Raw genomic sequence first — 13,455 nt, 5'->3', positions numbered from 1 at the left:
TTTATTCTCATGGGTGGTTAAGTGGAAGATAAGGAGGTTCTTGTTTAATTCTTTTCAACTGGTGTTGCTCAAATATTTGGAGAGCGGACACCTCCCAGAAAGAACGAGCAGGAACCTCTCTGAATGGAGGTGAAGGGACATGTCTCCAAGTCATATCACAGTCAACCAGACACTGTTAGACTTTGGCAAGGGCCCAGGGGTCTGGTGGGCAAGGGTGTTTCTGGGTGTCCAGAACTTTCCTTTTAAAGGCTTCTGCAGCTAAAGAAGAGTTGTGGCCTCCTTTGCGTCCCAGAAAAAAATAGGCTGTTCTTAAAAACGGAACTTGGTAGTTCAACTCCATCGAAAGCCTCTCTCTCAGCATTTGTTCCACACCAGCTTCTGATACCAAGTTTTGCTTTTAGAAGAAAGGGTATTTTGTTTTTTTACCTTTTTCACCTGTCTAAGCATTTTAGCAGTGATTAAAAACAAGCAAGGAAAAAATATTTCCTATCCCCTTAGCTGTCATTACATTGGCTTCGTGAACAGACTCAACGATCAGTTTAAGCCTTGCTCTTCTGAGAAATCCACAGGGATTTGCTTTTTAATATCGTTACCTTAAAAATGTATTCACAAACAATACCGCATTTCATCACCGCCCTTGGAACTGACACTGTGGGTGTGGTTTTTGTGTGCTGTGTGATAAACTGGGCAGACATCTCTGGAAATGTTGAGGAAAACCCAGGTTTATGAGTGATTTGCCTGGCAAATCACCTTCCCTAGGAAATTTAAACAAAGACCAAGAAAGGAAGTAAACCCCAACTGGGGTGTGTGTGTGTGTGTGTGTATCTCCCCTTTATATCTTTTTCTTTCTAAACTGGGACTCCACTGAAAAGTTGATTTACACTGTGAATCAAGGCTGAATGAAATCCAATTGGAACTCACTTGAACACTGTTTTGATGTAAGATTCAAAGCTTCTGCAAATTTATTTTATCTTCTACATTTGCTGATCTCCTGCTTGTAAATCCTGTTGAAGGAGAATAAAAATGACTGCAGCCTGATGGGAATTAAATGTCTGAAGTTCAAAGCAGTTTGCACATCAGAGCAAACGTCAATCAAATGAACATCTTGCAAGCCAGGCAGGGAGTGAATTTCTCCATGGGGAAGAGATCAAAGTGGGAGTCACAGTTCTGTTTTCTCCCTCGGGATGCAGTTTCGATCAGTTGTTCATGAAAGTAAATCCAGAAGGAAGTTTTTTTTTTTTTTTTGTGTGTTTTTTTTTTTCATAAGGAGGTAGGAGAGAGGGAGTTATTTCTCTTGAAACTGAATTTCAGGCACTGGTCTTATCTTATGAAAATAAGTATAGGAAGCAGTTATAATCCAGTATCTCTTTTTTAAAGTCAGGCTCTAAAGGAGATTTAGATAGGATTTTTCTGTTATTATTACTAACTTTTTTAAAGCACAGGTATAAAGAATGAAGCAAAGCAAACCTCTTAAATTGAGTTGCTCACTCATTTTATATGGAAAATCTGTGATTTTACCAGTTCTTGGCCTTTCTATAAACCTGAAATTATATAAATGTGTAAATGGCTGCTAATGTAGATCTTCTCAATGAAGATCTTTTAGATAACCTCTAAGAATAACTGACATGCTTTTATAAAGCATCTTAAGCATGAATTTTATGTTTCTCACAGTCTCCAAATCAGGGTGAATAGCATGTTTCTTTTTATAAATCTCTATTTCTCAAAGGCGCACGTGCATAAATTGCATTCCTGTCTTTGGCAAGGCAATCATTCCTCTGGGGCCCAGAGGTAGCTGGTGTAACAAGGAGTACGGAGTCCAGAAAAAGAGGCAGGCATTAGTGTGTGTGAGTGAAAGATGGAGAGACAGACAATCACCCTTCCCTTGTGTTTCTAGTAGTTACTTCTAGCCTAGCCAGCCCACCAGCCCTGGACACACTGTTCTTCCTGCATCTCTTAAGCCCTTTATCAACACCTGCTTCCTCATCTGACCGGCACATCAGTGGCATAGGTAGTGAGAAAAGCAGCAAAGTGAGGTTTATTTCTAGGCTTTTCGTGTTATGACAACTTGGCTGGTGAGTGCATGCTCTGTGGCAGAGATTAGCACGTGTGAGGGAACGCAAGGCCATTGAGACTCTTGTGAAATATAGTAGCTGTCCAGTGAATATTATTGAATAAAATGCCCAGAGCTTCCTAGTTACTTAGCTTTTTGCGCTTTCTCATTACACAGTCAACCAATTAGAATTTCTGGAATACTGTACCTTCCCTGCAATGTGCTAGACCTGAGAGAGAAGTATAAATCCTCAAGTAACTTACCGTTCCATTGGGAGAAGCTGAGATTTCTCAGGTAGATGAAAGGTTTTAGAGAGACTTGAGACTCTAAGAGCTGCATGGGAGGGTTGAGTCAATAGGGACTCCATAACATACAATTTATTTGGTACCTGGGGAAGGCAAAATAGGTAAGATGATGTGTTCATTATTTACAATAAATCTTATTTTAAAATTTTTTTATTGATGCTACAGCATGCTATTTTTAACATATAAATTGGGTTTCCTCCCTAAGTTATATGTTGAAAACTAATCACCAATGTAATCATATTAGGAGGAGGGGCTTTTGCAAGTGCTTAGATCATGAGGGAGAAGAGCCCTCATGAAAGGCATTTGTGCCCTTGCAGAAGAGGCTCCAGAGAGCTGCCTTGCCCCTTTTACTGAGGACACAGTGAGAAGGCTCCACCTGGGAACCAGAAGGTGGGCCCTCAGCAGACGCTGAATCTGCCAGTGCCTTGGGCATGGACTTCCCAGCTTCCAGAACTGTGAAGAATAAATTTCTCTTGTTTATGAGCCACCCAGTGTTTATGGTAATTTGTTATAGCAGCCCAAAAGGACTAAGACAATTGATTAGTGTTTTGTTGATATAAGCAGAATCTTTAAAAATGTATATATATCTAATGGCTATGGCTATAATACTGTGTTAAGTTCAATTATAAAACAATATAAAAATAGGAAAAAGACACAGGCAGATAATAATAATTAAGAAGCAGAACAGGCCGGGCGCGGTGGCTCACGCCTGTAATCCTAGCAGTCTGGGAGGCTGAGGTGGGTGGATCGCTCGAGGTCAGGAGTTCGAGACCAGCCTGAGCGAGACCCCGTCTCTACTAAAAATAGAAAGAAATTATGTGGCCAACTAAAAATATATATAGAAAAAATTAGCCGGGCATGGTGGCGCATGCCTATAGTCCCAGCTACTCGGGAGGCTGAGGCAGGAGGATTGCTTAAGCCCAGGAGTTTGAGGTTGCTGTGAGCTAGGCTGACGCCACGGCACTCACTCCAACCCAGGCAACAGAGCGAGACTCTGTCTTAAAAAAAAAAAAAAAAAAAGGCAGAACAGCATTAGCTTGGAGGAGGAAGGACTCAACAAAGGCTAGAACTGACAGGAGAAATTTGAGGGAGGAAGAGAGTTGAGCTGGGCTTTGATGAATGGGTACAGTAGACACTGGTGAGCATCATAATTGGTGTCAAACAGAAAAGCACATACTGGGGGACAAGTTTGGTTAGAAGTATAGGATGGGAGGTAGTAGGAAGACACGGTTGGGTAAATTATTGATAAGTACTACATTGTGAAACTTTTGTGACTAACAAATGTTTACCAAGCACCTACTTTTGCTAATGAGTCACTTTCATTTTTATTGTTGTAAAAATGTTTTCTTTAATGCTCTTAGAGTTGATCTTCAATAAAGGAAGTAAAACAGCCTATGATGATAGTTCCCCGATCTCCCTGGTCCCCAGGAGCCAGCTTTCATTTCACAAAGGAAAGTCTGTGCCTCCTCATCACTGGCCCTCAGGCTTCTCAGGGGATGGGGCTGAAGGCAGAGGGGCTGGCTGCAGAGACTCCATCAGGGGGACAGGGGCTCTCTCCAGGCTTGCTCGTTTCCTGGATTTGTCAGTGACCCTCTTCAGTTGCCCCTTTTAGCCATTTCTTCTCTGTGTGTCACTTAAGCAGAGTGGTGTGTGGCTCAGCTCTGGAAAGGAGTTGGGTGATAGAATCAAGACTCTTAGGTCCCTGATTTGCTATGTGATCCTTCGTGTCATTTTTCTCAGCTGTGAAATATGTAGGTAAAAGGCTGCATAATTTGTACAGCGAAGTTCAGATGTGAGCTGCAGAGATGCCCAAGAACTACTCTGCTCTCTTGATCCAAATCAATGATCTAAATCAAATCAGAAGACCCTTCTGTCCTTGGTCTCTTTGAAGCATCCTGGGAAGTACCTGTGCTCATGCAGAAAGCCATTCTACTGCTTTATATCTACAAGAATCTGCCTAGCAGGTTTGGGAGTCTTCCCATTCCTCTAGAGCCTGTCAAAGTCAAATTCCTGGGCCTTACCACAAACTCACTAAATCAAACTCTCCATGGGTGGATCCCAGGAATTTGCATTCCAACATGCATCCCAGGTGACTCTGATATAGCTAGACTTTCAGTATTTAGGAATCATTCTTCTGAGCCATAGTCCTCACTTACTAAGACTTCTGGAGCCTTCGGGGAGCCCAGAGCAGGGCTAGGCACTGTGGATGCTCATGAAAGACCAGTTAGTATGAGCACCTGCTCGTACAAGAACAGTGCTAAGTGTTATATATACAGTGGTGAACAACGCCAGCAAGACGTGGTGCCTTGCCCTTATAGGACTATTTTCTGCTATTCACAGAGCCTGCTTCATAAAAACCTAGCCATAAAAAACACACAAATAGAAATGTAAATGTAAAACTATAGCAGACACCTGGAGAGAATATAGAGGCATTTGACACAGACTTGGAAAATCATCCACAATCAGGGTAGGCCCTTCTGAGGAAGTGCTACGTGCACAGAGACCTGAAGGATGACTAGGCAGTTCATTAGGAGAACCTTCTAGACTTCCATTGTGCAATATGGTGGCCACTATTCCGTGACTATTTACACTTAAGTGAAGACTAAATAAAATGGAAAATGTAGTATCTCGGTTATGGTAGCCACATTTCAAATGCTTAGTAGCCACATGTGGCTACCACATTGGACAGTGCAAAGGTAATACATTTTCATCAACTCAGAGAATTCTCTCAGACTGCCCTGTCTAGACCAGGGGAGGTGAAACAAGTCTGGCCCATCACCTGTTTTTGAAAATTAAGTTTTTATTAGAATACAGCCATACTCAATCTTTGAAGTATTCTTGGTAGCTGCTTTGGCACTACAATTGCAGAGAAGCAACGATAGCAAAGTAGTTGCAACAGACCGTATACCCCACAAAGCCTAAAATATTATTATCTGGGCTTCGGTAAAAAAAAAATTTGTGAGGGAACAGACTTAGTGTGACTAGCTAAAGCATGGAGAAAAGTGAGATTATAGTGATGGTGCTTTTGCCAGCATGCACCCAGGCGGCTGCTACTGTATTAATTAATGTCTTCTTTTCTCTCCACCTGTGGCTTCTGAGGCAGCAGTCTTCTCATCTAGACCAACTGGAGCAGGTCCCAGAGACAGCAGCCACATTGATGAAGCAACTGTGTCTTTTGAGGGACAGTTAATACTGTTGATGTAACTCTGTATTGGGTTAGAGCCTGGACTAAAGGTCTCTTAAAATCCAGTTACCCTCCTTCTTTGAAATAATATAGAATAAAACAAGACTGTTTAACTTTTGCTATTTAAATGAACACATCATGTGAAAACCTACCTAGTCCCCTTGTTTATACAATCACTTCCATTTAATTGTTCTTATATATTATGTGATGTGATCAACAGATAATCAAAGTTTATGTGAATAAACAAATGGATCTTGATTTTTAGGGGTGTTTCTCCTAGCTTATAGCTTCTCTTCCTGTGTTAATGGAATTGCATTCATGGCAGCTGGGGCATGCATTTTAGCAAGTTTTTTAAAACCTAATTTCAGGTTGCATTTATTTTGGAGATCTCTTAGAAACTTCACGAGTCTTCTCAGTTATCTAAAATCCTAAACAGGTTACTTAGAAGTTCAAGATCTTCTCTCTTGTTACTTCTGGATTAAATTCACTTAAAAACACTCTTAATGACTCTATGTAAGTAAGTTAACACATTTTCCTATTATATTCTTTCAGATTGTTGTTCACGCTAACAAATGCATCATTGATTCCACTAATATTTATTGATCAGCTGCTAGCCAGAATACTAGCATTGTTCTAGCTCTAGCACCAGCATCACGCTACCACTGGAAATGAAAAAAGACTTTGGCCTTATTTAAATTACAACCTAGCAGGTACAAGCTATGTGTCATGTACCATGAGAGGAACTTTCTTTCATACATTATTTCTAATCTTTTGACAGCTTTGAAAAATAAGTTTTGTTATCTCTTTTTTTCAGATAAGAAAACTGAAGCTCAGAAAAACTGAATAATTTTCCCAAGGTCACACATTTAATAGTGACAGAGCAGGGTTTCAAATCCGGATCATTTCTACTCCACAGCTATACTTTCTTCTTTACTGCTGTCTATTTTTGTCCTTGGTCATTGGTTTTCAAATAGGATAATGTAAAGAATTCTGTTTCATACATAACATCAGAGCTCAACTCTTAATTTTTGTAATTCTGGTCTGAATTTTGCCACCTATTTTCTGTAGGATTTTACCAGTAGTAATGACTCAAGTTCATTGGTGGGAAAAGTTGATTTGAAGAACAGTTGCTTTTTAATCTTCTTAGAATTGAACTGGATTTCTAAAACCTTCTAGATGCAGGTGTTTCCCTCCGCCCCCTCCCCCCCCAGCCACAGTTCTGAAGTGATTTTTTTGAATATTTAAATCTAAATCACAATTTTACTGTTTATGGGCTGACCTATTTTGTGCACAGTATGAATTATAATTTTTGTTGGTTTTTCTGAATTGAATGAGTAACTGCTAATTCTCTTTTATTGTTTCAGATTCGATGGGAACTTTAATACCAATGTATCCAGAACAATTAGTTGTGATCGACTTTCTACCACTGTTAATAGCAGGGCCTTCAATCCAGGACGAGACTTAAATTCAGGTCAGTAATCTGTTGGTTTTATAAAGATGAACTGTATTCCACCACATTCAATTTGAATAAATGTATTGCTGCGTTATGCTTTAAGGAAAAATATCATATACTTAAAATTGGGTATTTCTTGTTGGAAAGTTAACACTCAAAAGAGTGAAAGGAAGAAAAAAATATCAAGCTGACATGTATTAAGCTTCTACTAACTATGTAGCTATATATATAATTTATATGTATGGCACATGCCAAGTACCTTGCTAGGCTCTTTAATCCATTATCTCACTTCTTATGAGTTTTACATTTGTTATTTTAAAGACCCAGTTATCTTTGCAATAGGAGATGTTGAATTTCATTTGCATTCCCTATTTATAATTTTTAATCTGTTTTCAGGTTTTCCAGAAGAATAATGTGAGAGCTTTTCTATTAATAAACTTAGTGTAATATTGAGATTGAACTTTCTTCCTGGTCTCACTGGAACTCAGTTATAGGCAGTGGTAATAACAACGAGGTACCTGTGTTTATATAGCTACTTACAGCTCCAAAGTGACATGGTGTCTTTGCTCTCTTGCCCAGGAGTCCCACTCCATATTTCTTCCCCTTTTTGTCTTATGTACACCTGTTGATTGATAAACCTTAGACGTTAGAGGCTTCGCCTTTAGAGAGCTGGAAGGAACTTTAGAAACCACAGCATCCTCAATCTTCAGATTTTACCAAGAAAGAATCTAAGGCTCAGGAAACACCTAAGACATCCTTATTGCTGGAAAGACAAAGAACCCTTAAACATGAAGATCTGTATTTCCCAAATTCCAGGCCTCCTTGTAGACATGTAAAACTCAAGAGAGAAGCCATAGGATCAGAATATTTACTGTTAGGGCCCCATTCAGTCTCAGTTTCAGGGGAGAAATTGTAATCTTTGGGAGTTATAAACACAAGGGTCTGGAAAGAGCAAACTATAAGTTTTATGTTTCTTAGGGATACTAAAACTATAGCTGCTATAGATAAATGGGCCAACCTAAATCTGCCAGGTATATATTATCTGGGCCAATATATAATGAATTCAGTTATTTTTTTATTGGTCAGATAATTTGGAAGTCTCTGGAGTAGATCGGGTTTACTACTAGAAAGGAGGCTAAATGAGAATGTTTTTTATTAAAAAAATAACGGAAGACAGTAGATAAGGATATGGAATAGGTAGAGAAAATTAGTTATGGAAGATTCCACAGCTGGCACAGGGAACAAACCTGCAACTAGAGTCTCTGGGTTCCCAAATTGGGTTCTTCCCCTAAAAAATCCTCAGTAACACAAGAGATGTTGCTGGGTCTGAAGACTTGAGGGTGAAATAGCAATCATTCAATAAGATCAGATTTAAACACGTTCCAAAACCATAATGTAATCCAACATTGCATGTAGTTAAAATTTGCACAATTCATGCGAAGTTGTGGGATATCTATTTGAATTAATTTTTTAAAAATCAGCACATTATTTATTTGTATAAGATCTAGAAGGATCCACATATAAATGTTAGTAGTTATCTTTTAGTGGTGGAAGAGTTGGATATTTTTACTTCCTTATTAATTTTCTTAATTTTAAATTAAGCATTCATTGCTTTTATACTCAGGGGAAAATAAAAGAGAATTATAGACTACTTTCAAATGCATTTTCACTCCTTTCTGGTAGAGAGTGCCTTTCCTAACACATCTCTAGCGTGAAGCTCCGTTACCCTCCTGGCCGTGTGCTGGGGATGGTAACAAACAGCAGGCTGGGGCAGACTGAGGGTAGTGTGTGCTCACTTGGGGTCCGGAATGACGCCCCCTTGCTGGGATCATCTACCTAAGTGGGTTGGACCTGGAGGATCTGGAAGCTGCTGCAGCCAGGGCCCCACCCTCATTGCCTTGTTTTATGTCTGTTATAGTATCTGATAATGAGCATGGTGTTGGGATCTAGCTTCATCATTCAAAGTAGTAGTGTATTATGCCTTTTTCTTACTGAATATAGAAGCCACTCTTCCGGGCCATAACTTGGAAGAATGGCCTCCTACCTACTAAGTGGAAGGAATAGTTACAATTAGCAGTCATTCAGCAAATACTGCTATAACAAATACTATTCAATATCTTCTTCATGGTAAATACTCTCCTTTGTACTAGGTCCGGAGCTGAAAACAAAACAAAGAGCTTATGATCTGGATCTGGGAGACCTAGACTTAAGCGAATAACATGTGAGATGATCATGAGTGCTGTCAAGGAAAAGTCACCTGGGAGTGTAGGGGAGAAGAAGACTCACTGTTTTATCTAAGGGCTCCAGGCTGAGGTCTGAATCGGTGTGGTTGTAAACACTGAGTGTGACTGGCAGCAGCATACCCCACGCAGAGGCCTTGAGTTGGGAGAATGTTTGGTTTGTTCAGAAACTACAAGAAGGCCACTGTAGCTCTGGTGGAGTGAACAACGGGGGAGAGGAAATTAGGCCAGAGAGCCAATTGGGGGCAGAGTCTTCGAGAGCCTTACTTTACTGGCCGTTACAAGGACTTCAGCTTTTGCTCTGAATGGGACGGAAGAACATTGGGGGGTTTTATGCGGGGAAGTGACATCATCTGACTTAGGTTGAAAGGCTTGCTGGCCACTGTGGCAAGAGTAGTCTGTCTGGACCAGGCAAAGATGGAAGTGAGAGAGACTATTTAGGAGGTCATTGCAAAATCCAGGAGGCAGATGATGATGGCATTCATAGTGCAGTGACAGCAGAGGTGGTGAAAAGTGGTTGAATGCGGAATACGTTTTGAAGGTAGAACCAGTAGGATTTGCTGATTAATTGCACGGTGGGAGGTGGAGGCAGGATGTGTGGCAATGAGAGAAGATTCCAAAAAGACTTGCCAGGATACCTGGCTGCACAAGGGGAAGGACAGAGTCTCTGTTCACTGTGATGAGAGAAGGCAGGTTTGCATGGGAGATGGGAGTCAACAGATGGAGTTTGCAAAAGTTAGCTTTGAGCTGCTTTTTTGATACCTGAGTAGAAAAGCCTCATAGGCAGTTGGATATACAAGTCTGGAGTCCAGGGAAGGGATAGAGATATAAATTAGAGATTCACTGTATATAAATAGTACTTAAATCATGAGACTCATTAAGATCACATAGCAAGTGACTGTGGGTGGACAAGAGAAGAGCTCTGAGACTGAGTCTTTGGTAGTTTACTTCGAGGACGCTGAGATGAAGAGGAAGCTGAGAAGGAACCGTCGGCTCTGGTAGAGAGAACTCAGAGGGTCGTCTCTCTGAAGCCAAGTGAAGAAAATATTTCAACAGAAAGGTAGAGATCAACTCTGTCAAGTAGTCCTGGTATGATGAAGGTCTAGAAAGGCAACCATAGGATTTAGCAGCACAGAGGTTATTGGTGAGCTTGACCAGGGTTGTCTGGTGGAATAATAGAAGGAAAGGCTGGTCATAGAGGGTCTGAGACTGGAGGAAAGGAGTTGGAGGCAATAAGCACATGAACTCTTGAGGTTTGCTTAAAGGAAAGCTGGCAGGCTATATGGGGTCAAGAAGGTATTTTTAAATTGAGAAAAATGACATCAAGTTTATGTGCCAAAGGGAATGATCCAGTAGAGAAAGGCTAATGACTCAGGAGTAAGGGGAAAAGATTGCCAGAGCTTTTTCCTTGATTAGGTAAGAGGTGACGGCATCACAAGGAGAGAATCTAGAAGCAAAGAGAGTTTGTTCCTAGTAAGAGGAAGGAAGGAAGAATACATGGATACAGATCCCCCTAAGATGATTGCTGTGAGCTTGAGGATACCCCCTTCTTGGTGATTCTGTTTTCCCAGAGGACTGGAAAGCAAGCTCATCAGCTAAGAGTGAGGACCAGGGAAGAAGCATTAAAGACACATTAGTTGTAGTAAGTTTACCTTTTGTTACTGAGGTTTTAGAGTGAAACTCAGCTGCACAAATAATCAAGAATCCCAACAGAATGCTGATTTATTTCAGTGTTTATTTGTTAAGGGAGAGATAGTTAAGACAGTTGAAAAGTCACGGGGTGGGAAGGGCAGAGGTAAATAGAATGTAGATAAAGACCAGATCTTGAATTTTGATATTTCTGAGAGCATGTCTCAAGTATAACCTACTACATAATAAGAGTTGTTCTCAGCAAGGTTGACACAGCTAGATTTACAAGCAGATTTTGGCAATATTCAGGTATTTAAGAACTGACTTGCTTGCATTTGAAGTTTTACGATATTCTACTAGGCAGTGGCTACATCCCAAAGTCCACATACTTGAGCAGTCATTTGTAATCTGAGAGGAGTGGGATATGGTGAAGGGTGACCTCAGAGTCCCCCCTTTTCCTCCTGTACAGCTCATGCCCCCTTTTCAGAGCAGAATTAATGTACTCTGTAGTTATCACATGATATTTACATCTGTAAGATGTCCAGCCTTAGGCTCCTTCGGACTGTATATAATCTATCACTGGGCCCCTAATTGATAGCACACAGTTTCAGATTGCCTTTCAGACTAGCTGGGAACAGACTCACATAAATTATAACCGTTCTTAGCTTCATTTATCCAAAACTAGGTCACGTGTCCATTCATCCAACACACATGTGTATTCTTTTTCTTATACTACTCCTCCCAGACCCCTACTTTCTAAATTGACTCCTTGTCCCTGATTCTATTCAAATAACTAAAGTTTGACAGTATGTATGTTAGATTATGGTGCTGGTAATGTTTTGCTCAGGTTCTTTCCTGCTTTTATCCCTAGTTTCTCACTCTCTTTTTTTTTTTCTTTTAAATTCCTGCTGAGCTATTTTCTTGTGCATGGCCTGATCCCTAAAGAGAGTTTATTTGAAGAGTCCAAGGAAAGTTGCCTCTTGCTCTCTTGAGTTATGCAATTGAGGGGAGAGTGGAAGTAGGAGTTAGTCTCTCTGGCTGAAAGAAAAAGTGCCTGGACTTTCTTTATTGTATTTGATTGAAAAAGCATTTGAAGTTGCAAACTTCGATCTTGGTAACGTTGTAGGCTTCATTGAGAAACAGGATTCATGGGGTGTAGGGAGCATTCATAAGTCACATTACAGAAGTAAAAGCTGCAGGATGTACAGGTGGGCCTTAGAGGCCACAGACCATTCTGCTAATTTCAGTAGCTCCATCACCTTCTTCTGTGAGTGACAGTGATTGGCTGTGTGCTGTAGGCTTTTCTCTTTTCTTTAAAATGTCATGAAAATTATCTGTGCAATACACATTAGCAAAATTCTCCTAGTAACAATGTAGTGAAAAAGCTGCATTCTACCTAAAATAAGAAAAATCAGCCAAACTAGATATTTCTCATTTCTTTTTATGCCCAGTTACCCCAGCTTCATGATTACATTAGTGTCATAAAAGATGTGAGTGTTATTTATATAACATCTAAAAACTATATAGTCACTTAGAAATCGAGATTCTTGAGCGTACATGATTCAGTTTATATTCGTATGTATCTGCATATTTATATGTATATCTTCACATACAAAGTTAAGTTAAACAGACAGGTCTTTTTTTTACCCTGAATTCCCCTTCAAGCTCTATTCCTATACTGGAAGCTACTTCAAAGTTTGGTCTTACAGTTTCTCATAACAACCCCATTATGCTGATTTCAGAAGATTTTCTCAGCCATATACTGGCATGTACATGTATATATGCATACATACATACTCTTATACTACATGTGATACAGTTTTCTTTAACCTAACAGATGTATCATGAATATTCTTATGCATATATTTAAGTAAGTATACTTCTATATCATTGTGGTAATGATTGTATAGTATTGTTAAACTAACCAGTCCACTTCAGTAGATGAACTGTCCCAGTTTATCACTTCAGGCACACCTTGTTTTGTTGCTCTTTGCTTTATTGCACTCTACAGATGTTGCTTTTTATACAAATTGAAGGTTTGTGGCAACCCTGCAGTGAGCAAGTCTTATCAGCGCCATTTTTCCAACAGCAGGTGCTCACTTCCTATCTCTGTGTCATATTTTGGTAATTCTTGCAACATTTCAAACTTTTTCATTATTATTATATCTGTTAGGGTGATCTGTGATCAGTGATCTTTGATGTTACTGTTGTAATTATTTGGGGGCACCATAAACAGCACTAATATAAGACAGCACACTTAATTGATAGATGTGTGTGTGTTCTGTGTTCCCCTGTCTCTCTCCCTGTTCTGGCTTGGGGCCTCCCCATTCCCTGAAACACAAAAATATTGCATTTAGGCCAATTAGTAACCCTACAGTGGCCTCTAAGTATTCAAGGAAAAGGACGAGTTGTATAACTTACTTTTAGAAATGATTAAGCTTAGTGAGGGAGGCAGGGCAAAAGCTGAGATAGGCTGAAAGCTAGGCCTCTTGTGCCCAACAGCCAAGTTGTGAATGCAAAGGAAAAGTTCTTGAAGGAAATTAAAAGTGCTCCTCCAGTGAACACAGGAATGATAAGAAAGTGAAACAGCCTTA

General features: G+C 40.0%; 1 protein-coding gene across 1 annotated transcript in view; it reads left to right on the top strand.

The window, feature by feature from the left end:
* The window catches only part of CACHD1 (cache domain containing 1), a 202,100-nt gene that overhangs the window by 116,760 nt on the left and 71,885 nt on the right, over nt 1–13,455 (top strand). The window contains exon 4 of the mRNA XM_045547842.1: nt 6,904–7,010. Coding sequence (XP_045403798.1) covers nt 6,904–7,010 — 107 coding nt within the window. The remainder of the gene's footprint in view (nt 1–6,903; nt 7,011–13,455) is intronic.

The sequence above is a fragment of the Lemur catta genome, chromosome 3, assembly GCF_020740605.2.
Source record: "Lemur catta isolate mLemCat1 chromosome 3, mLemCat1.pri, whole genome shotgun sequence".
In the NCBI taxonomy this organism is placed as follows: domain Eukaryota; kingdom Metazoa; phylum Chordata; class Mammalia; order Primates; family Lemuridae; genus Lemur; species Lemur catta.
Note: the sequence above shows the minus strand (reverse complement) of the source record. Positions and strands in the feature narration are given on the sequence as shown.